General features: G+C 42.8%; 2 protein-coding genes and 1 non-coding gene across 9 annotated transcripts in view; 2 read left to right on the plus strand and 1 right to left on the minus strand.

Annotated features, from left to right (window-relative positions):
- The first annotated feature begins 156 nt into the window (after window positions 1-156).
- On the plus strand, window positions 157-6158 carry LOC115167070 (transmembrane protein 41B). Of its 4 annotated transcripts, none has more exons than XM_029721123.1 (7): window positions 157-413; window positions 1302-1419; window positions 1979-2107; window positions 3274-3367; window positions 3495-3599; window positions 3809-3947; window positions 5412-6158. In XM_029721123.1, the coding sequence occupies exons 1-7, from the start codon at window positions 311-313 to the stop codon at window positions 5519-5521; spliced, it is 798 nt and encodes a 265-aa protein (XP_029576983.1). In that variant the 5' UTR covers window positions 157-310; the 3' UTR covers window positions 5522-6158. The 4 variants fall into 4 exon arrangements, with proteins under 4 accessions (XP_029576983.1, XP_029576984.1, XP_029576982.1 ...); XM_029721124.1 differs by having other exon boundaries at window positions 5415-6158; XM_029721122.1 differs by having other exon boundaries at window positions 158-413; window positions 5269-6158.
- A 3900-nt stretch (window positions 6159-10058) lies between these two features.
- Window positions 10059-27989, plus strand: part of LOC115167071 (DENN domain-containing protein 5A) — a 60499-nt gene continuing 42568 nt past the window's right edge. For 3 of the 4 annotated variants that reach the window (XM_029721126.1, XM_029721127.1, XM_029721129.1), the window contains exon 1: window positions 10059-10326. In XM_029721126.1, the coding sequence (XP_029576986.1) occupies window positions 10227-10326 (100 nt within the window). In that variant the 5' untranslated portion in view covers window positions 10059-10226. The remainder of the gene's footprint in view (window positions 10327-27989) is intronic. The other variant, XM_029721130.1, reaches the window with a different exon arrangement.
- On the minus strand, window positions 27640-27692 carry LOC115167757 (U7 small nuclear RNA). Its single transcript, XR_003870554.1, has one exon. It is a non-coding gene; the product is annotated as a U7 small nuclear RNA (small nuclear RNA).

Here is a 27989-nt window from a genome sequence, read left to right on the forward strand (position 1 = left end):
CCTAGTCACATAAATGAAAGCTACTAATATTACTGCTACTGTAAAAACGACAATAATATACTATATAAACACTCAACTCTGTGCTGCTGTAACATTGCTTTGGAAATACAGGGTGCCCCATGGTGGCACTGTGGGGAAAAGGTAGAGAAACAAACTCAGAAAAGGTGAAAGGTTGTGGGAATGTGTCAATTTGCTGGTCGCCGGTTGGCAAAGTGGTCTCTCGTCTCTTACTTTCAACTTTGACAGAAGCCCGGTGTATTACACCCGAGGTCGGTGTAGCTAGATCGATATCTTAATTTAATAAGCGGACATGGCCAAGAAACGAAGAGAAAGACGAGAGGCCGATAGTGTTTCGTCAGTAACGTTACACGAGGGACCGAAGACAAAATTTAACGAGGCACAAACCCTCAAAGGTATGTATAGCTAACGAAGTTGCTATTCCGGCTAACTGGCTAGTATAGCTTGCTATTCCGGCTAACTGGCTAGTATAGCTAGCTAATTTACTTCTGTTCTTCTAATTGATTAGCTAACGTTAAGATACATTACTGTTTATATGATGTGGTAAACGTCTCGCTAGCCGGCTTGATGCCCAGCCAGATGATTGTGAAATGCGGATATGCTGTTGTCAGTCAGCGTTAGCTAACTCACAGCTGATTATCAAGAATTAGAAGTTGCTTGCTTTCAAGGCTGGTGGCGGTATGACGGAGTTGAAGCACAGACAAAATGGGTTAGTTACCAGTATCTTTGGTTGAAATTCACATGATCAGGTTAGTAACTTAGTAGCTTGCTATCTATCCAGCCACTGTCAGGGGCCATACCCAGTTTGACGTTAAGTTACTAATGTTAATCAGTGTCAATGACAGAACTACTTGGATGAAGTCAGGAAAATATTAGTAGGCTAACCATGTAATGTTATTCTTATATAGATGGAGCAACACAATTCTCATAACAGGATGTTACACAATACACACTTTATTTATACTTTTTTTTAATTGAACCTTTTTATTTAAATAAACAGATAAGCTTGGAGTCATGTGATAACATAGGCAGATGTATTCTAACTTTGATGAGGAACATATTTGGTCAGTTTCAAGGATTATATATCTTGAGTGGTTTGACTACATAACATGCTTCATGTACTCTGGGGAAATCAACCAGGAACTAGAACAACAAGTGATGCAAAGTGAAGCAAGACATTACATGAGGCTTACTGCTGTTGTTACAGAAGAATAGAGGCTTATCAAGATATCTTTCATTTGCTGACTGTGTGCTATATAACTTAGCTACTCCCCTCTCCACAGAGACTCAATACACTGGAGGAGGCTCAGCTCGCATGTCTCTCCTCATCCTGCTGTCTATCTTCACCTGCGCTGCTTCTGTCATGTACCTAGTGTACAGGAATTTCCCAGAGCTCAACGAGTAATTGTTCTTTTCATTTATCTTTCCAGCAAGCCGACCCATGTACAAAGAGTTACTTTTGTACAACATTTGTAACTTTTGTGAAACAGCCTACCAAATGGCATTCACCAGCCAAGTTAAATAATTTCATTCAAATGGTTCTCATCATTAGCTGTGATAACCCTTGATGGATTATTTTATGGAGCAAAAATGGATATGATTTTATAACAGAGCATTTTCTCAATTCAAACATTCCCCTGCAACGAGCCATCAGAGTTTAGAAGATACCTGGGACCTCCGAATAGAGAACAAAGAAAGTATCACCATGTAAAGGCTTTTCGGAAATCTGACTATTACAGATATATAGGAGCCTGTTATCAATGATTATCACAGCTAATGATGAGAACCATTTGATTTAAATTGTCTACAGCCTAGTATGTCACACTCCAATAGAGACGGTCACGTTTTAATTTCTCTGTTTCTGTAAGTGTCAAAGCCCTTGCACACAGATTCAGACACATTTTTATTTATCCACAACATTGTATGATGGTGAATTCATATCCACGTTTTTTCATTTCAGTGATGAGATGGCTACTATTAAAATCCCCAAAGATATGGATGATGCCAAAGCCTTGGGCACTGTACTTTCCAAATATAAGGATGCCTACTACACCCAAGTGTTAGTAGCCTACTTTACCACCTATATCTTGTATCCTTTTGGGTAGTAAATGTATTGCAAAGTTGTAAACTTTTGGAGGCTTGAGTTACATACTTATTAGCTGTTTCAACATGCATCATATCTGCGAGGCCCCCTATGTAATCCAGTGGGTCAGCAGAGGAGAGCGACAGACTGGGAAGCGGACCAAGACAGGCTTTTGTTACTCTGTGATGGGCCTGTTGATTGTATCATCCCTAATCTCCCCTACCTGGCTCTCGCCTGCTCGGTCTCCCTCTCTCATTCATTATTTCCTTTGAACAAAGCAGCCAGCCAAACCAAGGCCAAAGTAAAGGCATGGGCTTGCCTCTGGAAAAGTAGGAGGTGGGGGTATAGTGGGCTTTGATCCTTGAGTATTAATTCAGGCAATTCTTGTGTGTTCACAGCAACCACAGAGTGCAGTACATTTTCCTTCATTTTATGACAGGAGAAGACAGATTAATGCAGACATGGACATGCAGTTAAACTTACAGTTAAACTTTATCAGTACAGTAGGTTCTAAGGACTTCCTTTCCACCCACAGGTATTTGCAATATATAAACTGTTCCAGCTTTGTCAATTGTACTTCAGACAGACATTACGGGCAGATAGAATTATCCTCTATAAAAGAGGAGGAAAACATGATCCGATGCATGTTATGGTACCACCTCATATGTAAACATCATCCATCTTCAGAGCACATTTATTTTGATTAATAAACACTACACAGTATAAACTATGAATACAAATGCAGTATCATGCCTGATGTTTTCTACCCTGCTTCCTCTGCTAGTTTGCCTAATCTCTTTCCCCTCCACTGTCTTGGCACATATTAATGTATAGTGTCTGTGCGCTGGCCAGCATGTGCTAACAACACAAGGACTGGACCAGCTGACCAGGCCCCAGCCACTGTCTGGGATGTGTTGCCTTGAGCATGTTTGGGATGCTCTGGATTTGTGTACGACAGCGTGTTCCAGTTCCTGCCAATATCCAGCAACTTCACACAGTCATTGAAGAGGAGTGGGACAGCATTCCTCAGGCCACAAAATATTAGAAATTGTTGCATCTTGCGTTTTTATATTTTTGTTTAGTGTATTTTTGTGACTGCATCCACAAGTGTGTGTGCACATACTGCTGTGTGTTCAACCCTTGTGCTGTATTCCTTGACGCTACTTACTCAGCCTCCAGACATTTGCGATCCCTGGATCCATCTTCCTCAGTATCCTGTCTGGTTATCTCTACCCCTTCCCCCTGGCTCTTTTCCTCGTCTGCCTGGTGAGTATACTATGGACACAAGGAGAACTATGACTAATAATAGTGGTGACATTTACAAAATGTACTTTGACTCTGTAAACCAGACTCGGTTTACAAAATATACTGCCTCTGTCACTGTGTTTTCCAGTGCTCTGGCCTGGGGGCTTCCTTCTGCTACATGCTGTCTTATCTAGTGGGGCGACCAGTGGTCTACAGATACCTGACAGAGAGAGTCCAGAAATGGTCCCAGCAGGTAAGACCTTTTTGGAAGGAAAAACAGGTTGATTTGGTACGTGAACATTGTAGGAAGTTGTTGATATGAGAGTACAAGCAAACTTTTAGCAGTTTAGTAACAGCCACATGTCTATCTGCACCCACAGAACAGTGGAGTCTTAGTAGGGGGCTAGTAGCCTCCAAGCCTTTCTGTGAATGACAGGTTCTGCTATCTGTTTTCAATTGCAGGTTGACAAGCACAGAGATCATCTCATCAATTACATCATATTTCTGAGGATCACTCCCTTTCTCCCCAACTGGTTCATCAACATCACCTCACCCATCATCAATGTGCCTTTGGGGTTCTTCTTCCTTGGTACTTTCTTTGGTAAGGCTAAGATATATCAAACTCCAGTATTTCCTTCTCAGTTTAAAACAGTGTTGATAGTGCTGCATTGTCTTTATTGCTGAGCTATTTTTGAATCTCTCATACCATTTAATACAGTGGTCACCAAACTTTTCTGAGTCAAGATCACTTTCGCAGTCAAAAAGCTAGCTGAGATCTACTGCTCAGGATTTTTTTTGTTTTACATTAAACTCACACAAACAGTTTTGTAGGAATGAGGTTTGGGCAGTAGGCCAAATACATTATCACAGCATATTGGCTATATGCTTGGCCTGCCAATATTGTTAATCTCAGACCATATTATATTTCAAAACTCGAGCTTTGATAACAAAACATTTTAGTTGGTTTAGCACTTGTGAGGCACTGTGGAGCATGAATTTAAATAATTCGCTTTTTGATTTTACTGGACTGATGGTACCTGCGTCTGATGGTCAACGAGGTCAAATCACGACGTCAGTGATCTTCAGCTCGACTTGGAATTCCGAGTTGGATGACCGGTCAAAAAGATGTTTTCCCCAACCGCCTCTCACGGTCCCTGCTCTCTCCTTCCTTTCCTCCGGTGAGACCGACCAGAGAGAGGGGACACAGTCTTCCACTTAAGGGCGAAACTCGAGTCACACTGCATCTGCCTCATGCACAAATTCATGTTGCTCCTATGACCAGAGAATGTGAAATATTCCTTGACATTAAAATCGACACGACGAGCTGCTAATAAAAATAAAACGCAGGGCTATCGATACTTGGCTACTCATTCATTGCAGCTGCAGCCCGAGCGGAAGTACGGAGAAGCGAGTTTTGCAATAGTGTGGAATAAAAACAGTGACAGTGCTGAATATAAACTTAAACATGAACCCACTCATAAAAACAGCAGCTCTTTTCTGTATTCGCTGACAGTCTCTCTGTGGTCATGGTTTTAAAAGTTATTAAATCTTACATAGGCTAGTAGCCTATTAAACTTGGCTGTAGCCAGGGTTATGGAACTCTGCAGCCACGGTGATTTGAGCTATCCGATTGGGCAGGTGCACTCGATTTAGGTGCACTCGATTTTGTCTCATATTTGCTGGTCGGCCGGGTAGGCGGAGTTTGTCTCTTCAGACAAAATGGTTAAAACGGAACACTTTGCTTACCCGGTGCAATCAAGTGCATCTGCGGTCAACAGCTCAACACAATATAAAAAAAGGAGCGCAAGCCTTTATCGTTCGCTGGCATTTTGACAGAAATATTTGGTGATTGACTAGGAATGCCTTAGCTATGTGTTGTGTGTCTTACAGTACTGACTTCCTCCCTTATCTCTGACTGTCAGGAGTGGCCCCACCGTCCTTTGTAGCGATCAACGCTGGTACAACACTGTACAAACTGACGACAGCTGGGGAGGCAGTGTCCTGGAATTCTCTGATTGTGCTAGGTGTCCTGGCCATACTCTCAATCCTGCCTGTCTGCTTCCAGAAGAAACTGCAGCAGAAGATGGAGTAGGCACGAGACAACTCATCTGCCTGCCTGATCCCCCAGCCCATCCCTTGGCTCAGGAATGGTACACCCCGCTGTCACTCACATAGTCCTGCCTGTTGCTGTCCCACACACCTGCTGAGGTTGCTGTGGAAACATTGCTATTGGCCCAACCCTGACTCCTGTGTCCAAAAAAACATGTGGTTGTGGCCACCTCAACTTTGTGCTCTACAAAGGACTAACTGGCCTCTGCTCATCCTCGGGTTTGTTCTCCCATTTTTGTTAAATATTGCTTGCCTGTAAAATGATTTAAGAAAGGATACAGAAAACATCAGGCATCTGTCTTTTAATATTGTTTTAATCACAATGGTTCTCAAGTTCAAGCTACACTTCCCTCCTTTGTATTTCTTGAACCGTGTTTTGAATTAATTTAATCTCTTATTAACCTGTGTGATATGGGTGGCGTCAAAGCAATACTGATCAGAGTTGCAGTTCAGTGTTTTTGATTTTCACAACATTTTAGGACTATTGTTATGACTGTTTTATACACTGGTTAGAATGTGAGCATATTAAATAATTTAGAATGTTCTATCATTTGAAGATATTGTTAACACACCACCCTAAAATGATATGTGTGCCATCAATGTTGACATGAAAAATATGCATTTGATCACATAGTAAGATAAATATGAAACTCTTGATGCTTTTGTTGGGCCTATCAGTAAAACATATGAAACGGCATATCAAGTATTGAAAACTAGTGTTTTGTATACTATTCTTTTATATTTGTTCTACTAATGGTGCTGAGACTGCCTCTCTGCCTGTGTGCTCTCCCTCGTGTGTCACCAGTCCAAATGCTCTGCCAGTTGAGAAATGCAGTAGTGGATGACCCAGCAGTGCCCTTTGCAAAGCTACCAATTTTATTTTTGGTTGTTCATGCTTTTCCCAGGTGTTAGTGATTTCACACTGCTACTTCATGTACAGTGCCTTCAGAAAGTAGTCACAACCCTTGACTTTTTCAAAATTTTGTTGTGTTACAAAGTGGGATTAAAATGGATTTAATTGTAATATTTTTGTCAATGATCTACACAAAATACTCTGTCAAAGTGGAAGAACAATTCTAACAGCATTGTCATGCTGAAACAAGAAAGGACCTTCCCCACACTGTTGCCACAAAGTTGGAAGCATCGAATCGTCTAGAATGGCATTGTATGCTGTAGTGTTAAGATTTCCCTTCACTGGAACTAAGGGACCTAGCCTGAACCATGGAAAACAGCCCCAGACCATTATTCCTCCTCCACCAAACTTACAGTTGCATTGAGGCAGGTAACGTTCTCCTGGCATCCGCCAAACCCATCCGTCGGACTGTCAGATGTTGAAGCGTGATTGATCACTTCAGAGTATGCGTTTCCAGTGCTCCAGAGTCCAATGGTGGCGAGCTTTAAGTGAAAACTAACTAGGCCACTCAGAAACATTAAATGTTGTCTTGGTTAGCAACTCCAGTGTATATTTGGCCTTGTGTTTTAGGTTATTGTCCTGCTGAAAGGTGAATGTTGGAAAACAGACTGAACAAGGATTTCCTGTAGGATTTTACCTATGCTTTGCTCTATTCCATTTCTTTTGATCATAAACTCCCTAGTCCTTGCTAATGACAAGCATACCCATAACATGATGCAGACACCACCATGCTTGAAAATATGAAGTGGTACTCAGCGATGACGTTGGATTTGTCCCAAACATAATGCTTTGTATCTAGGACATTACGTTAGTTTCTTTGCCACATTTTTTTGTAGTTTTACGTTTGTGCCTTATTGCAAACAGGATACATGTTTTGGAATATTTTATTCTGTATAGGTTGCCCTCTTTTCACTCTGTCAATTAGGTTAGTATTGTGGAGTAACTACAATGTTCTTGATCCATCTCAGTTTTCTCTTATCATAGCCATTAAACTCATGGTGAAATCCCTGAGCGTTTTCCTTCCTTCCTTTACACCATCCAAAGTGTAAGAACTTCACCATGCTCAAAGGGATATTCAACATCTTAATTCCATTTTTTTTAAACACATCTGCCTACCAATAGATACCCTTTGCGAGGCATTGGAAAACCTCCCTGGGCTTTGTGGTTGAATCTGCGTTTGAAATTCACTCCTCGATTCAGGGACCTTACAATTATATGTATGTGGGGTACAGAGTTGAGGTAGTCATAAAAAAATAATGTTAAACACTATTATTGCACACAGAGTGAGTCCATGCAACTTATTGTGACTTGTTGAGCACATTTTTACTCCTGAACTTATTTAGGCTTGTTATAACAAAGGTGTTAAATACTTATTGACTCAAGACTATTCAGCTTTTCATTTTTTATTAGTTTGTAAACATTTCTAAAAACATAATTCCACTTTGACATGATGGGGTATTTTATGAAGGGCAGTGGGAAAAAAAATCTAAATTGAATACATTTTAAATTCTGGCTGAAACACAAGAAAATGTGAAAAAGAGTCAAGGGGTGTGAATACTTTCTTAAGGCACTATATATTTCTTAGACTCCAACCTGTATGTATCTGTTGATGTGATGCCTAATTTGTACTATAGTTTGGGTGCTTTGATGTGATTTTTATTTAGCCTTACCTGATGTCATTATATGAATTCTCTGCTGTTGTGAAACCTTCTGGTTGTATCTAGAGGTTGATGCAGTGAATGTGCACTTGGGCAGTCGTACTGTTGTTGTTTCTTCAAAGTCCATGTCTCAAGCACTGTCCACTCTTCTGCATCTGAGATCACTCATTATTTATGAAAATTGATTTGATTTTAAAAAGTGAGAAATCATTTTTTATATTTGGATTATTAACGGTCTTACTTGGATCAACGTTTTAATCCACTATAGAAACCCTTTCTGAGCATGAGAAAATAAATCTCATTTGTTAGTATTTAATTACCTGAATTAATTTGTGTGGCCACTTAGCATATCTAAGGCTGTGTTTACACAGGCAGCCTAATTCATATATATTTTTTCCACTAATTGGTCTTTTGACCAGTCACATCAGATCTTTTCTCTGAGCTAATCTGATTGGTCAAAAGACCAATTAGTTAAAAAATGTATCAGAATTAGGCTGCCTGTATAAAAGCAGGCTAGGTGCTTCATATTTTTATGTAATGGCCACTTTGGCTGTGTTGACACAGGCAGTCCAATTCTGATCTCTTTTTTTTTTACCACTAATTGGTGTTTTGACCGATCAGCTCTTTTGCCAATAATTGGTCAAAAGATCATAACTGTTCTGCCTGTGTAAACACAGCCCTACTGTATCCCAATCCCGCTGTAACCCATCAATTTCATGACCTGTTTCATGTGATTTAGTTGTGTTATTGTTCTTGTTGTTTGAAATTTGGGCTCCACCTTTTTGTAGTTCATTGAGGTTGCATCATTACCTCATCTTGATTGCACTACAGTAGTTTTCAGAGGGATCATGCCCGATGGGAGATCCTGTAGCTGTTCAGTCAATACAAAGTGTGCTCTTATGAAAGCTGTTTTGGGGTTTAATAAATAAGAATATTTTGTTCCTTAGCCCATATTACTATCACATTATTATTTGTTCACCCAATTTGATATCAGAAGTAATTTTTGGAAATTCATTGACACATATTTGCAATAACTGTTTAAAAGTCCCCAGTAGTTTTATCCCATTTTTAAAGATCACTGCAATATTAGGGTGTTACACATGTTTCTTATTACAACTTTCCAACATTTGTTGATTTCATGCAGAGAATATTGAGAATATCTGCGCTGGCTTGGATGATTCTTGGTGTGTTTCCATTCATTACACTTGTGATCTTTACAGTATTAAGTTGTGCAAACTGATAATGTATTGCAATATGACCTGTGTTTGTAAATTATATTAATTCTTGTACATCTTTTTGTCCAAGCTAATGAATGTTGGTTTATTATTAACATATTTATTTTGTAATCACAAAAAATATTCTGTACTTTTTTTCTCACTGTCTGGTAAATGATTGGAATATGATAATGTGAATCTAATGGCAAAGTTCTGCATGTTTTTACTGTCACCTTTTACCACATGGTGGAGCTCTTTGTACATGTCTACAGATTTCAGCCCCACAGTTGCTTTGACTTTTTTGACTTTAACTTTTTATCAAGTAGGACAACATTTTTCTTATGATTTAATGAAATATATTCAAAATTGTGCATCAGATAACGTTTATTTACATGTTTTTCCTGTTTCTGACACCTACTTATCCTTATCCGTGCCTTGAATACTCAAATAGAATACCTATTACTATATGGGTATTACAACTATGGTATTACATGTGTATTACATTAATACAATTGTTCAGGCTAAATTGGTGAAATTAAAGTTTGCATTCAGTTGTACACTGGATGGTCTTGGCTACAGTGGAGTAAGAATACTATGGCTCAGGTTCATTATGTGCAATAAGGCCTATTTAATGCTTCATTACTATATCATTATTATTATAAAGGAGAGCATTTTACAAGAGAAATACTTAAGAGAAATACTTAACTCAGGAACTGAAGGGTTAAGTGCATAACGTAATCTGTAAGGAGTTCGCACATGCTCAGTGTGTTCCCTCTACGCAGAGGTAATGCAAGGGGCTGAGAAGATCTGAGACCGATGAAAACAGCTGTACTTGAAGACCCATAATGCATTTCGGCTGGCATTCTGTTCTGATTTTCAGGCTTTGCAGTACATCCACGATGGCTGCGCGAAATCACTACGCGATCCTTTAATATGCACCCAACTGAAAAAGCAGAGGAAAAGGGTACCACGGGACCAGTCTCAAAATGACCACCGGCTTCAGCTCGAATTCATGTAGATTCGCAGATTATTTTGTTATCTGCGGACTTGACACTGAAAGCGGGCTTGAACCAGATGAACTGTCCGGTAAGTGTCGGGCACGGGCTAGTGAACCAATAAGAATAATTCTGCATGGTTTATAATGTCTTCCCTAGTTTATGTTTCTTTTATATAGATTTTAGAGTACAATATTATATTAATGTTTAAACAATAAAAACATGACAGTTTATTTATAATGAGGTTGGAAACTGGTAATACTGTGTACATCAATAAGTAGGACGGCACATCAGTGTTGTTCATACAAGTTACTATAGTCTACTTTTCCATTTTATGTTATAACGTTACGTTTAGTCGTTTAGAATGGATTATTCCAATAAATGTTGTTAGCTTGAAATGCTCGAGAACTGTAGGCCGTCGATGTTCCAGCTGTATTTAAAAACAACGAAAAACTGTTGATGGATTAATCTCCTCCTGAGTATAGCAGCACTCATTAAGTGGTCAAAAGCAGGACAGACACACATTTACAAACGTAGATGACTGACCTTGATTGGCTGTTTCAGACCTCACCAGAATAAGACATGTTTCTATTTCTACAAGTTGTAAATAATAGGGATGTTTCCCCTATCAGTAGTACGTTGATGTTACCATACTGTCAATGGTAATTACACATGTATAAACAAGCATATATATATATATATATATATATACAAGCAGGTTAGGCCAAAAATAGCTACATCCTAGAAGCACATATGATTTCTTAGTTGTTTATGACATCTGAACGATATGATTGATTCTCCACTGCCTTCTTACACACTTACCCTCAGTGATAGATTGAAATTAATTGATCAATGCATGGCAGAGTGCAGAAAACAGAGTGAAACTGGGGGTATCAAGGACCATAAAGTTCTCCCTGGGGGGGGGGCAGAACGCTGAATATGAAAGGATGATGTCATTATTAGACTGAGAGGGCCTGCTGTTTCTTGGGAGTGCCATGGGTCTCTGCGGGAGATGAAGATGATATGATACATAAAGCAGTTGTGTGTGTGGGGGGGAGAGAAAGTGAACTCTTCCTGAGCTCAGGGTGGTGGGTTAGTTGTGTATGAGTTTGAAAAGAAGTGAAACTGGTGTGGGTGTACCTGAAGATGCTGATCTCGGTTTTCTTGTCAACAACAATCATGTTTAGGGAAGGAACTTGTAGAATCTAGGACATTGTTTTCAAAGGACAAGTCAGGCTACATAATTTTTTTTGGTAGCCTAAGGTCTAAGGATATGTAAGTATGTGCATTTTCCTAAACTCAACTGTTACTTTACAATCAAGCCCTAAAGGTTTCTTCTGTAAACATCACCTCCTGTTTATGAATATGTACAAATCAAAACAATAATTTATTATACTGCAGAGACATTTTTGTTAGTCTCGCAGGTGGTCTCAATCATGAATCAGCACAATTTATTTTGTGTGTGTGTGTGTCTCATGAGATGTCATTAGTTGCTCTCTACCTCTGTGACTTGTTTCTGGAGGCTCTCTGGAAAGAACAAACCCTTGTATAGTTCAACAAACACAATGAGCATGCATCCTGTGCCTTGACTGTACACTTTCCCCTCATAAAGTATCCTAATTTTACAATAATGAGGTATAATGTAGGCAAAGAGAAGACCGTGAACTGCAGTAATAAAAAACATACCCAACTCACTGGTTTGTGAGTGGCACCACCCTAGCATGTCTCTCATTTCACTAAACATAGGCCTAAGGTTCTACTTATCGTCAAGGGCCATTTTTTGCAGGAGGGATGGACACATCTTTAGATAACACACGCACAAGATCTCTCTTATGCAAATTTACTTAACACATCTGATGAGATAAATCATTAACAGTATTTGCATTCGTTTATTTTTTTAAGTTTGTCGCAAAGACGGTTTCCTTCCTCTCAGTGTAAAAGTGGAAGTAGAATCTTTTACTGGAATCAGTCAAAGATGTGTTCACTTCTCTGTTGTTTATCTTGAGAGAATTATGCTATTCAGATTCTTATCATGATTGTCTCCTCTCCTCGAGTACCTGCCTCTCTAATGAGATTGAGACCAGATGGTGAAAGTAAAAGGTCACTGAGGTGTTCAGCAGGAGATTGCATGTCATTCAGTAATTCGTCAATCTAGGAAGAGTGAATTAGACAAATAATGCTGGTCCTCTGACCAGAGATTAGACTGTAGAAGACTAGAGGTTATCCTGTAGGTTCCAAACTTGGCCTTCATGTTTTCTCCTGCAGTGACTCACTCAGACAATGGAAGGCCTTTTTGGGGGCTAAGGGTGCTGTTGGCTGAGTTGATATGGGATGAGGAATTTGTCCTCTTTGCCATTCCATGCATAGTTCCAGGGCCATGAGTGCACTGCTGAGACTTGTACCACGGTTTGGTGTAATGGTACAATAGGCTCTTATTAGACATGCTTGTTACAGACCGTTTCCTGAGTCTGTCAGCCACATCTAAAGGAATTAAAGCTGTTGGCCTGTCAGATATCTCAAGCTGTGTGTTTTATGTAGAATATGTTTTGAATGATATGCTTCCAGGATTCCTCCTCTTGTAAGATTGGATCAGCGAATAGGAAGTGACTGCATGCCTGGCGGGGATTCTGAATAGTGAAAACTGCCTAGGGCCAGACTCTAATGTAATCTTCCTCATTGTGGTCAAGGATCAACGGGGTAGGTTATAATGGTTAGGGAGCATCTTGTCTAATCAGAGAGGATTACAATACATCACATTTTCCCTCCTGCTTTTTTAGCTAGATCTTACTAGCTGACAAATAAACGCTATTACCATGTTACTGCAATGTCGTAGCAGGCAGACAATACACTAGCAATGTTGTGAGTGTACACTCTCTATGGGGTGTTGCCATGTCACTGAGACATTGTAGGAATGTCTGTGAAAAGTTCATCCCTGTGAGTATATTTGTGAATCTCCTCCAGCTGTACACACAGGGCTGTTAGCGTTGGCCTTCCTAAAGCTCTGATGTGGTGAGGTGTCGTGATTGACTAGTGAGTGAGAGTAGATAAGCAGGGTTAAGGTGTCTAAGCTTCGACAGCCTGGCCTCTGTTCTGCTGCTCACCGACTGACTGCAGAGACTGGCTCGTGACAGAGAGTGTGGACACGTACACTGCTGCCCCTCTGAAAGCTTTACAGTTTATTTCTGGATCAATTGCTCACCACAAATTGTGATTTTCAATCATGTCTCTGGCCCTTAAGTCACTCCCCCCATCTCCCCTAACCTCTACTTCCCGTCTTCTCTCCCTACTAGTCCACTGTCATGGTCTGCAAACAAATATACCATTCACACATTTCACCTGAAGATTTATCTCACTGTTTTACCAAAAAGGCTCAGACTTTTTTGTTTCCATCTACGCAAGCCGGCCCCCGGGTCTCACTGGGCATAGCTCTTGCAGACCTGCTCTGACTTGGGGCCAAGTCCAGGGTACTTTTCATTTTAATTTACATAACAATGGCTACTGTGGACTTTTAACTCCTTCTCACAAGGCAACTGTCTTGATGATGCAGAGGTTGTTGGTTCTGCTCGTTACAAGTCTTTAGAGTCACACTCCTGATGGAAACACATAAGTCTCATTGGAAAAGCACCTCTCCCTCTCTCTCTACAGTAGAGATCCATGGAGTATGTATCCTCTTAGGGAGTATGTAGCCTCTTAGGGAGTATGTATCCTCTTAGGGATTATGTAGCCTCTTAGGGAGTATGTATCCTCTTAGGGAGTATGTATCCTCTTAGGGAGTATGTATCCTCTTAGGGAGTATGTATCCTCTTCGAGAAACAAGGCCTTTGGATGGTTACATGAATGCTTTCTCATGCAGCTATTTTGGTATCTCTTGATAACACCCTCCACCACAACTATACTCTGTGGAGATACTGCAAGCAGTACGGTTCCTGCTGTGTGCAGGCTATGTGTTCTTGGTATGAACTTCCTGCTGCCCCTCTTGTTCTCAGGCTGCTGAGACCCAGTTAGCACTAGCAGAGCTGCTTCATTAACGGTAGTAGCGGTGAGTGGAGGAGCTCTACTTCTCCCTGGCAGACTGAAGGACTCACGTACACACAGCAAATAGACAGCCCAGCACAAGCTGCTCTCGCTGACCAATCAGAGGAGATTATGGGTGTCATGTGTTTAGTGGACTGAGCAAGCTTCGAGCTGCAGTCTCTATGCAATTAGTCTGTGCTATGGTGAGTGTGTCGACTAAAGGTGTCCGCATGCTTTCCAGCCGAAACACCTCGGAAGAGTTTGTGCATATATCATGACAACATTTTGTGACGTTTTTGTTCGTATTTGACACCCGTAAGGCTTTTTTGGGCTGTTCGGGCACACAACATTTTTACTTGAGGGAAGCCGAAGTTGGTAGCCAAAGTCTACGCCCCTTCGTCGGTGATTGGTCAACAGTAGGGATTCTTCAATAAAGTCTTTGTTGTCATTCAATGAGAGATGACTTGTTTTCATGCAAATTTTTCATTGAGAAATACTGCACCAAACATCTTAGTTGGATGTAAAATTGTGCGGCTAACATCTCCTTGGCAAAAACGTCAAAACTAATGACAGATTTCTTGAGTTATTTTAGATTAATTCGGACTATTTTGACGAATTGTAGTCTTGCTACAGCTTCTCAAAATGGACAAACTATTGCCACTTTTTTCTTGTTTTTCAAGTTTTTTTTATGGGAGTATGGGAGCACACTCGTTCAGTTCGGCTAGCCAAGTTTGGCTATGCACTAGCCTAACTGAAGCATGCTGACACCTTAAGAAACATTAAGAAACACAATTAAGGTAGTGTGGTCCATGACGCAGGCTCAGTTATCACCCCTCAAAATCTGCTGGGATGTTTGTTGGAGAAAGAGGGGCTTGTCCATACGCTGATCTGGCAGTTTCACTTCAGGTGAGCAGAAGCCTTGTGAAATCATAAGAAACCCCACAATTCATGTCACTTGTGAACACAAGCTGATTTGTTAGTTTTACAGAGTGGTTTGAGTCACACTGGTCTTTCCATGGCTTGTGTTCTGACTCAAACGGTGAAGTCAGGCAGTCAGGATGGATGGGGTTTTCCAGATAGCCCTTTCTCTGATCACCACCAATGATAGGAGGAGGTTTTAGTGGTGAATTGAACAGCTGTGCCTAACTGATAGCTGTTGGTTCTGCTCGTCTCAGGCAGTTTTCTGTAACGTGTATAGAGGCTACACTGTACAGTATGTTTGTATTGGTTCACAGAGCCCATATATCTGTACAGGAAGCCTCCGTCATCTTTCTCCAAGACACTGTCCCGTATTGTGTAACACCACCATGACTTAAAACAGATGTGTCCTTTAGAGGGTTATTTGTCTTAAGAATCAGAACAGGAGTCCGCCTGGAGATATAGGCCTAGCAATGTTCTGTAACAGTTGGACCCCAACACTGTATCACTGTACTGACTATGTTCTCTTATAAGAGTTCAAGCCCCCATAATGAGCAGACATTGTGACTTGCCAAAGGACATCCATGTTAGAGGAGAATGATTCGAGTATCTCTAGGGGAGGTCTAAAAAATAAGAAATGTCTTCCGATGTAGAAATTGAAAAAGCTGTCAGAAAAAAAGCATATTTCACTTCCATAAGGGGGCTCTGACTGTTTGACATGAGGAATATGGGGACTGAGGGTAGAAATTAGAATGCTGAGGTGAATGAGGATGAGCTGTCTGTCTCAGAATGCCTCTGTGCTTTGACCAGTGCATGTTTAGCCCCTCCAGATTATGAGCTCTGACGGGGAACAGAAACCCACTCTCTCTCTATCCACTGCCTAAACATGGCCTGAAGCTTTCCTCTGTAGAGCACTGCATTTCCTTGTGTTCCCCCCACAAAGAGACAAGATAGTCACCGGCCCCCTCTCCCATTTTCTCTTAGATTTTTATGCACAAAGCCTCTTAAGATGGGACTCTTATTTTAGATTTTTTCATGTAACTCCCTTTGTCCTCTTCTTTTCAATTCAATATGCTGAAGTTATTATGGTCCAAAGCTGTGTAATCTCCAGTAAGTACTCTTCATATCCAATAAGACAGACTAGTAATTATTAAATGTGATCCGTTCCAAGGCAACATGGACAGAGGTCTCATCATTTTTTGCCATATCACGATCACAATGTATTTTTTTTTTTTAAACGATTTAACTAACCAGCTAATATCTCTCTCCTTCAGTATGCCATTCACATGCTATAATTTTTTCATGACACTGACTTTGCCATCAGGGGGCAGTTATATCACTGGCTGCAGCAGCCAAAACGTGTTAAACTTGATGACAAAACCCTCCTTTATGCGACAGTGTTGGGGTGCAGGGCGAGACTAGATTAGCATATGTATTAGGGGCCCTCCTGCCAGGCCGACGTGATTGGCTGACTACAACTTGGTCCTACTGAGTACATGGGGACAGGCAGCTGACACAACCCACACACACTCACTTTGAGCCCCCCCCCCCCCCGCACTATTCAAATGCTAACATCCCTTGAGTTTCCCAGACACCCCCTCTCTTTAATCCCGCGGTGAATGACATCACTATAAAGCCCCCCCGCACATGCTCAGTGTGTGTCTGCCTTCATATTCACTGCCTATTAATAATTCATAGGTGTGTTAAAGGAGCTCAAGTCCTAAGGAAGTTTCCTCGGGCATCTTACAGTGTCTAACTAAATAGTGTTTAAGCAAATCTGTAACCCTGTGGAATTGAATAATGACTGTTGAAGTGTGTTATACACATGGAAGTATAAGTCAATCGGGGAAACAAGTGTGTGTGCCCTTAAAAAATCTAGCCCTCCGGTACTTGTTGGTTTTAGACATTTCGGATGGCCCAGCTGGATCTCTCCTTTCTGTACTTTTATGTAATTCAAAATCACTTTTCGACTCGAGAAGTTGATACTGAGAAGAAGCCAAGCCATCCTTTATTTTAAAAATGCCTTCCTCTCCATCTTAAATAAGCATGCCCCTTTCAGGAAATGTAGAACCAGGAACAGATATAGCCCTTGGTTCTCCCCAGACCTGACTGCCCTTAACCAACACAAAAATATCCTATGGCGTTCTGCATTAGCATCGAACTGCCCCCGCGATATGCAACTTTTTAGGGAAGTTAGAAACCAATACACACAGGCAGTTAGAAACGCCAAGGCTAGCTTTTTCAAACAGAAATTTGCTTTGTGCAACTCCAACTCTAAAAAGTTCTGGGACATTGTAAAGTCCATGGAGAATAAGAACACCTCCTCCCAACTGCCCACTGCACTGAGGATAGGAAACTCTGTCACCACCGATAAGCCCACTATAATTGAGAATTTCAATAAGCATTTTTCTACGGCTGGCCATGCTTTCCACCTAACTACCCCTACTGCATTCAACAGCACTGCACCCCCCACAGCTACTCGCCCAAGCCTCCCCCATTTCTCCTTCTCCCAAATCCATTCAGCTGATGTTCTGAAAGAGCTGCAAAATCTGGACCCCTACAAATCAGCTGGGCTTGACAATCTGGACCCTTTCTTTCTAAAATTATCTGCCGAAATTATTGCAACCCCTATTACTAGCCTGTTCAACCTCTCTTTCGTGTCGTCTGAGATTCCCATAGATTGGACAGCAGCTGCTGTCATCCCCCTCTTCAAAGGAGGTGACACTCTTGACCCAAATTGCTACAGACCTATATCCATCCTACCCTGCCTTTCTAAGGTCTTCGAAAGCCAAGTCAACAAACAGATTACCGACTATTTAGAATCCCACCGCACCCTCTCCGCTATGCAATCTGGTTTCAGAGCTGGTCATGGGTGCACCTCAGCCACGTTCAAGGTCCTAAACGATATCGTAACCGCCATCGATAAGAAACAATACTGTGCTGCCGTATTCATTGACCTGGCCAAAGCTTTTGACTCTGTTAATCACCACATCCTCATCGGCAGACTCAGTAGCCTTGGTTTCTCAAACGATTGCGTCGCCTGGTTCACCAACTACTTCTCTGACAGAGTTCAGTGTGTCAAATCGGAGGGCCTACTGTCTGGACCTCTGGCAGTCTCTATGGGGGTACCACAGGGTTCAATTCTTGGGCCAACTCTTTTCTCTGTATACATAAATGATGTCGCTCTTGCTGCTGGTGAATCTCTGATCCACCTCTACGCAGACGACACCATTCTGTATACTTCTGGCCCTTCTTTGGACACTGTGTTAACAACCCTCCAGACGAGCTTCGATGCCATTCAACTCTCCTTCCGTGGTCTCCAACTGCTCCTAAACACAAGTAAAACTAAATGCATGCTCTTCAACCGATCGCTGCCTGCACCTGCCCGCCCGTCCAGCATAACGTCTCTGGACGGTTCTAACTTAGAATTTGTGGACAACTACAAATACCTAGGTGTCTGGTTAGACTGTAAACTCTCCTTCCAGACTCACATCAATCATCTCCAATCCAAAGTGAAATCTAGAATTGGCTTCCTATTTCGCAACAAAGCATCCTTCACTCATGCTGCCAAACATACCCTCGTAAAACTGACCATCCTACCAATCCTCGACTTCGGAGATGTCATTTACAAAATAGCCTCCAATACCCTACTCAACAAGCTGGATGCAGTCTATCACAGTGCCATCCGTTTTGTCACCAAAGCCCCATATACTACCCACCACTGCGACCTGTACGCTCTCGTTGGCTGGCCTTCGCTTCATAATCGTCGCCAAACCCACTGGCTCCAGGTCATCTACAAGACCCTGCTAGGTAAAGTCCCCCCTTATCTCCGCTCACTGGTCACCGTAGCAGCACCCACCTGTAGCACGCGCTCCAGCAGGTACATCTCTCTGGTCACCCCTAAAGCCAACTCCTCCTTTGGTCGTCTCTCCTTCCAGTTCTCTGCTGCCAATGACTGGAACGAACTACAAAAATCTCTGAAACTGGAAACACTTATCTCCCTCACTAGCTTTAAGCACCAGCTGTCAGAGCAGCTCACAGATCACTGCACCTGTACATAGCCTATTTATAATTTAGCCCAAGCTACTACCTCTTCCCCTACTGTATTTATTTATTTTGCTCCTTTGCACCATATTATTTATATTTAACTTTGAACTTTCTTCAAACTACAAATCTACCATTCCAGTGTTTTTCTTGCTATACTTTATTTACTTTGCCACCATGGCATTTTTTCTGCCTTTACCTCCCTTATCTCACATCATTTGCTCACATTGTATATAGTCTTATTTTTTTCTACTACATCATTGATTGTATGTTGTTTTACTCCATCTGTAACTCTGTGTTGTTGTATGTTGTCGAACTGCTTTGCTTTATCTTGGCCAGGTCGCAATTGTAAATGAGAACTTGTTCTCAATTTGCCTACCTGGTTAAATAAAGGTGAAATAAATAAATAAATAAAATATTGAGCAATACACATAATACTTCTCTATATTCTGAGATTATAAAAGGCAGATTTCTACACTGAACAAAAATATTAATGCAATATGTAAAGTGTTGGTCCCATATTTCATGAGCTGAAATAAAGGATCCCAGAAATGTTCCATACACTCAAAAAGCTTATTTCTCTCAAATGTTGTGCACACATTTGTTTACATCCCTGTTAGTGAGCATTTCTCATTTGCCAAGATAATCCATCCACCTGACAGGAGTGGCATATCAAGAAGCTGATTAAACAGCATGATCATTACACAGGTGCACCTTGTGCTGGGGACAATAAATGGCACTCTAAAATGTGTAGTTTTGTCACACAACACAATGCCACAGATGTCTACATTTTTGAAGGAGCGTGCAATTGGCATGCTGACTGCAGGAATGTCCACCAGAGCTGTTGCCAGAGAATTTAATGTTAATTTCTCTACCATGAGCCACCTCCAACGTCATTTTAGAAAATTTGTCAGTACATCCAACTGGCTTCACAATCGCAGACCATATGTATGGCGTTGTGTGGGCGAACGGTTTGCTGATGTCAATGTTGTGAACAGAGTGTCCCATTATGGTATGGGCAGGCATAAGCTACGGACAACAAGCATTTTTTATCAGTAGCAATTTGAATGCACAAAAATACTTTGACGAGATCCTGAGGCCCATTGCGAGGCCTGTTTTTATTTAAGGTATCTGTGACCAACAGATGCATATCTATATTCCCAGTCATGTGAAATTCATAGATTGGGGCCTAATGAATTTATTTCAATTGACTGATTTCTTCATATGAACTGTAACTCAGTAAAATCTTGGAAATTGTTGCATGTTGGGTTTATATTTTTGTTCAGAATACAGTATATATACATTCACTATGGGGTGTGCATGGTCCAAACATGCCTTGAGACCTCTCTGCAGTCCCTGACTCTGGATGTCAAAGCTCAAGTCATACAGAACTGAAATAAATGCTTCACATAAGGAAATCTGCCTTTAAATCCCAGGCAGAGTTCATGACTGGAGAAAAGCTTGTAGAATAAGCTAACTCTGCCCTCTCAGCACCCTGAGGCTCTCTCTATCTCCTCTGCTCCACTCTGTGGAAACAGGAAGCCTTTCTTATAAAGGGGGTTAAGACGGCTGCACGGCAGAGGAGCAGATAGCGTTTTTACGAAAGCGATGATGCAGACTGACTCCCTCATTACCTCTTAGCCTGTCTGTCCATTTGATCTCAGCTCTGCTTCAGCTCTGCTGCTGAGGAGGCAGTCTGCCATGAAGAAAGGCTCACACTGCTTCTGTTGAAAGGAAATGGAGACAAATCATTTTCAACATTGGTCACAGCCAGAGGTAAGCTGTGGCCAGGCCATGTTGAGTCATATGATCTGTATACTCCTCTGTTTGACAGGGAAAAACAATGATTGGCTGCCACTGGGGCGCTGCTTCCTCAATAGACTATACTGGAAAGAGTTCAGTCTTTTCATAAAGTTAGAGAAAACATGCTTTCAGTCCTACCCATCCTTTGGCATTTGGAATTGTCTCCCTTTGCCGTTAAGCAAGATTTTTATAGAGTGTGTGAGTTGGTTCAGTGAAAAAGAGCACATTACCCATGTCTCCTTTACGACTAGTCCTAGAAGGTCATTCTGTACATGTCACCCCTAGTTACAGTGTCCATACAGTACATCTCTCTGTGGAAGCTACAAACCCTGAAAGCACTACCAGCAGCTAGACTGGAAATGCCAGACGAGAATGACAGTCTTTTCTGTTCACCCCCAGATAATGTTACGAAAAACCCTAACAAGACACAAGATAGTGTTTAGGGGCAGAGGATTCTTTCACGTTGCCACTAACTAACGGAATGCTACATTAATCTGTTCTTACACTGAACAAAAATATAAACGCAACATGTAAAGTGTTGGTCCCATGTTTCATGAGCTGAAATAAAAGATCCCTTAAATGTCTCTCAAATTTTGTGCACAAATTTGTTTACATTCCTGTTAGTGAGCGTTTCTCCTTTGCCTAAATTATCCATCCACCTGACAGGTGTGGAATATCAAGAAGCTGATTAAACAGCATGATCATTACACACCTTTAGCCGGGGACAATAAAAGGCCACTCTAAAATGAGCAGTTTTGTCACACAACACAATGCCACAGATATCTCAAGTTTTGAGGGGGGGGGTGTAATTGGCATGCTGACTGCAGGAATGTCCACCAGAGCTGTTGCCAGATAATTGAATGTTCATTTCTCTACCATAACCCCCTTCCAATGTTGTTTTAGAGAATTTGGCAGTATGTCCAACCGACCTCACAATTGCAGACCATGGCATTGTGTGAGCGAGCGCTTTGCTAACGTCAAAAATTGTGAACAGAGGGCCCCCTGGTGGCAGTGGGGTTATGGAATGGGCAGGCGTAAGCTATGGACAACGAACGCAATTGCATTTTATCGATGGTAATTTGAATGTACAGAGATACCATGACGAGATCCTGAGGCCCATTGTCGTGCCATTTACCTGCCGTCATCACCTCATGTTTCAGCATGATAATGCACAGCCCCATGTCGCAAGGATCTGTAAACAATTCCTGGAAGCTGAAAATGTCCCAGTTCTTCCATGGCCTGCATACTCACCAGACATGTCACCCATTGAGCGTGTTTGGGATGCTCTGGATTGACATGTACCAAAGCGTGTTCCAGTTCCCGCCAATATCCAGCAACATCGCACAGCCATTAAAGAGGAGTGGGACAACATTCCAATCATAGAAATTGTTGCGTGTTGCATTTATATTTTTGTTCAGTAAAATTAGTTGCTTCATCATTTTGCTTCATATTGTTGGCATACTCTCCCTCCCCTAATTGTGTGCATCGTTAGGGTCATTTTAACCTAATTTGCATATGACACACCCACACCATGTAACATGGACAACCATGACCCATGTTCCTATGTGTTATGTAGGCATGCCACCCTGATGCCACATTGAGGTAGGGAAAATTAGCTACTTTGGTTAGTAGGTGTCAATGATGTAGGAATCACCCTTTATGCTGTGAAATAATACATATTAATTTTGGCTGTGTCCAGTATTCCTAATACATATTCCTGCAACTCTGTGGTCTACTGTATTGAACAAGTCCCCCCTCACACACATTTTTGAGAGCTGTCCCCTTTACCAGATGTGTTGCATTGTGGGTGTGAAATGGCTGCATTCATCATTACATTTCTGAATAGCGTACATCGAATTCCATGAAATACATTCAATGAAAAAATGTGTATAATATCCTTGAATGTGAACAATAGTACATTTTGATCACTTTTATATAGACAGCCAACATAGTAAATAGACTACCATGACCCATGTTCCTATGCCACCCTTTGTCACGAATGTCGTAGGGATTTGACCAAAACGCAGCGGGAATGTGTATACTCAAACAAACAAATCACGTATACAAAAACAAAGAACGACACTAACAGTCCTGTCAGGTGCACAGACACTAAACAAGGAAGCAACTACCCACACAAACCCCCATTACAAAACACCCCTATACATAGGACCTTCAATCAGAGGCAACGAAGAACAGCTGCCTCCAATTGAAGGCCAATCAACAACCCTAAACATAGAAAGACTAGACCATAGAAATATACTAACATAGAACATAAACCAAAAACCCCGGAACACTCTAAACAAACACCCCTCTACATAAACTCATAGCCCAACAAATCCCGAAACATTCTAAACAAACACCCCCCTGCCACGTCCTGACCAAACTACAATAACAAATAACCCCTTACTGGTCAGGATGTGACAGTTACCCCCCCCCAAAGGTGCAGACCCCGGATGCACCTAAAACAACAAAACCTAATCCAAAACCCCCCCAAAAATAAACAAAAATAAATCCCCAACTAAAGGGAGGGAAAGGAGGGTGGCTACCGTCACCGACGGCTCCCGTGCTACACCCCCCCCCCCCAATCCTCCAACAATGGAGGTGGCTCAGGCCCCGGCCTTAGTCCCCAACCTAACCTGACCTCCCCCGCTGAAAACTCAGGGCTAAGGCGCGTCGCTAGAGACCTCGGGCCGAGGATCGTCTCTGCAGGCTCAGGGCCGAGGAGCGTCTCTGCAGGCTCAGGGCCGAGGAGCGTCTCTGCAGGCTCAGGGCAGGAGGGAGACTCTGGCTGCGCCGGTCCCGGACTGTAGGACCACTCTGGCTGCGCCGGTCCCGGACTGTGGGGCCACTCTGGCTGCGCCGGTCCCGGACTGTGGGGCCACTCTGGCTGCGCCGGTCCCGGACTGTGGGGCCACTCTGGCTGCGCCGGTCCCGGACTGTGGGGCCACTCTGGCTGCGCCGGTCCCGGACTGTGGGGCCACTCTGGCTGCGCCGGTCCCGGACTGTGGGGCCACTCTGGCTGCGCCGGTCCCGGACTGTGGGGCCACTCTGGCTGCGCCGGTCCCGGACTGTGGGGCCACTCTGGCTGCGCCGGTCCCGGACTGTGGGGCCACTCTGGCTGCGCCGGTCCCGGACTGTGGGGCCACTCTGGCTGCGCCGGTCCCGGACTGTGGGGCCACTCTGGCTGCGCCGGTCCCGGACTGTGGGGCCGTCTCTGTCGGTTCCGGACTGTAACCTATCGCCGGACACTCTGGACGGGGCACTGTCGCCGGACACTCTGGACGGGGCACTGTCGCCGGAAGCTCTGGACGGGGCACTGTCGCCGGAAGCTCTGGACGGGGCACTGTCGCCGGACGCTCTGGACGGGGCACTGTCGTCGAAAGCTCTGGACGGGGCACTCTGGACGGGGCACTGTCGTCGGAAGCTCTGGACGGGGACTGCGCACTGAAGGCCTGATGCGTGGGGCTGGCTTCGGAGGCGCCAGACTAGGGACACGCACCACAGGGCTAGTGCCAGGAGCAGGAACAGGACGAACTGGACTGGGCTGACGCACTGGAGACTTGGTGCGTGGGGCTGGTACTGGAGGTACCAGACTGGAGACATGCACCCCAGGGCTAGTGCGAAGAGCAGGAACAGGACATACTGGACTGGGCTGACGCACTGGAGACCTGCTGCGTGGGGCTGGTACCGGAGGTACCACACTAGCAACACGCACCACAGGGCTAGTGCGGGGGGCATGAACAGGACGTACTGGACTGGGCTGACGCACTGGAGGACTGCTGCGTGGGGCTGATACTGGAGGTACCACACTAGCAACACGCACCACAGGGCTAGTGCGAGGGGTAGGAACAGGACATACTGGACTGGGCTGACGCACTGGAGGCCTGCTGCGTGGTGCTGGTACTGTCTTCACCAGACGGCTAGCACGCACGTTAGGACAAGTATGGAGAGCTAACAACAATTCGAGGACATGCTCCATAGGGCGAATGTCATGCCTCATGCACCAACACAGCAGCTCTCTCATAGCTCTCTCCTCCAATTTCCCCATTAATTCCTTCACTGTCTCTGCTTCGCTCCCTTCACTCACCCTTCGCTCACCTCCAACTTCACTCCGACTGGCTCTGGTTCCACCCTCAGCTCCGCCGACCTTCCCGTGAGCTCCTTCCCAAAATGTTCTTGAGGCTGCCCCCTGGTCTCCTCTAGCTTCCTTTGTTTGACCTCCCATGTCCATCCTTCACCCCGGTGCTCCAATCCCCGTGTTCCTGTATAGCGTTCCCGGACCTCTCCAGTCTTCCTCCATGGTCCTTCTCCCGCTAATATTTGCTCCCAAGTCCAAAACTCCTTGTAGTCCACCTGCTGCTCCTTCCTCCGCTGCTTGTTCTGTTGGTGGTGGGTAGTTCTGTCACGGCTGTCATAGGGATTTGACCAAAACGCAGCGGGAACGTGTATACTCATCTTCTTTATTATAAAAGAAGGAAAAACAAACAAATCACATATACAAAAACAAAGAACACCACTAACAGGCCTGTCAAGTGCACAGACACTAAACACAGAAGCAGCTACCCACAAACCCCGATTACAAAACACCCCTATACATAGGACCTTCAATCAGAGGCAACGAGGAACAGCTGCCTCCAATTGAAGGCCAATCAACAACCCTAAACATAGAAAATAGAAAGACTAGACTAGACCACAGAAATATACTAACATAGAACATAAACCAAAAACCCCGGAACACTCTAAACAAACTCCCCTCTATATAAACACATAGCCCAACAAACCCCGAAACACTCTAAACAAACACCCCCCTGCCATGTCCTGACGAAACTACAATAACAAATAACCCCTTACTGGTCAGGACGTGACACCCTTTGTGCTATAATCAAGTAGTGTCAGTAAGGTACATACTTTCGTGATGTGAAGTAGCAGACCATAATGAAAGTTTGATGAGAAATTATTGTTCTCACCTGGTCTTCAGAGAAATGCAATGCTCTGAGGATGCTGTTCCGATTAACTGACAATGAAAGAATAATGAGTAGAGGGCATGAAGCTCTGAGCTTTCTCTTAAGGTCACAGTCAAAATGACGACTTCTTCATTTTTGTCCAGATGTAGGAAGCCCCCTAGGCATTTTAAAAGAAATCAGAACAACAATTTGCATTATTCTGTATGAGATTCCTCCACTAATACAGTACATTGAGACAGCAGCCAGGTGTGCTGTATGAAAAGAGGACCACTGGTTTTCACCACGATTGTCTCAGATATTTGTAAACAAATGGTTCTCTGCTCTCACAAAGGGGACTCCTGCCCACAGCTGTGTGTCTCCAGGTGTTTGGCCGCGCATCCCATTCTCACAGGAAAGTGTCTCTGCCGCCTGCTCCCTGTCTGTCTTACTAATCACCTGCCGTTATGCTGCTGGAGTCAACATGGAGTGAACCCATCCATCTCAGTCCACTCAGTTATTCATGGCCAGTGACTGGTATAATATATAGGATTTTAAATCTCCATCCATACAAGTGTCTTGGCTATTAGGGGCCCTACCTTGTACAGTATTCAGAGCTAACTACATAACAAGGAAAACCAGCCATAATTGATTTGATTTGATTGATTTGCACTTTTCGCACCAATGTATGTTCATCTCTAGGAGACAGAACGCGTCTCCTTCCTGAGCGGTATGACGGCTGCGTGGTCCCATGGTGTTTATACTTGCGTACTATTGTTTGTACAGATGAACGTGGTACTTTCAGGCATTTGGAAATTGCTCCCAAGGATGAGTCAGACTTGTGGAGGTCTAACATTTTTGTTGTTGTTGAGGTCTTGGCTGATTTCATTTGATTTTCCAATGATGTCAAGCAAAGAGGCACTGAGTTTGAAGGTAGGCCTTGAAATACATCCACAGGTACACCTCCAATGGACTAAAATTATGTCAATTAGCCTATCAGAAGCTTCTAAAGCCATGACATCATTTTCTGGAATTTTCTAAACTGTTTAATGGCACAGTCTACTTTGTGTAAGTAAACTTCTGACCCACTGGAATTGTGATACAGTGAAATAATCTGTATAAACAATTGTTGGAAAAATTACTTGTGTCATGCACGAAGTAGATGTCCTAACCGACTTGCCAAAACTATAGTTTGTTAACAAGAAATTTGTAGTGGTTGAAAAATTGGTTTTAATGACTCCAACCTAAGTGTATGTAAACTTCCGACTTCAACTCTAAGACGCTTCTAGCCCCTTCTTATTAATAGTATATGTTGCTTTTATACATGTCATCGTCTTAATTCTCACTCAAAAAACTCCTGTGGCTTATTTTTCAAATTGGCATGTTTTGTTTCTAAATGTCTGCGCAAGAGTGAAGGTTTCATTGAGTTGTGAGATTGTACTTTTGCAGATATAACACACAGTGGCTTTTAAACACCCACAAATGCTTGTCAAACAAGTGTTAATTGATCACTTTTTTCTTTGCTATTAGGGGCCTTGCCTTGTACAGTATTCAGTGCTAACAAGGAATACCAGCCATAACAGTAACTTACATAGTGATGTTTAGGCCTAGTGTTTTGTGGTGAATTAGATGAGCTACCAATGTTCACATCATATTTTCAGTGTTTTTTCTTCAACATAGCTGTGGGGGGCTTCCTCACTGAGAAAACCTACTGGACAAATACTAAAAGAGCACATTTTCCATGATTATTTGAGGAAGTCATGATATGGACTCTCTTTGGCATGAACGTTTCTCGGTCATGGGTGGCATACACTGGGATATGGGGGAGGGGAGTGGGTGGGGTATTTGCATTGTCCCATTTCCCCCCACATGATATCGCCGAAGAGACACACACGAAGGTACAGACACATGCATACATTCTGATATTGTTGTATGGTGGTAGTAAACATTTTGTATTGTAGATATGTATTGGTGTAATAATGTTATATGATGTACTTTTGTATCCTTTGTTGTATATGTAATGTAAGTGTTTTTA

The sequence above is a fragment of the Salmo trutta genome, chromosome 29 (assembly GCF_901001165.1).
Source record: "Salmo trutta chromosome 29, fSalTru1.1, whole genome shotgun sequence".
NCBI classification, from domain to species: domain Eukaryota; kingdom Metazoa; phylum Chordata; class Actinopteri; order Salmoniformes; family Salmonidae; genus Salmo; species Salmo trutta.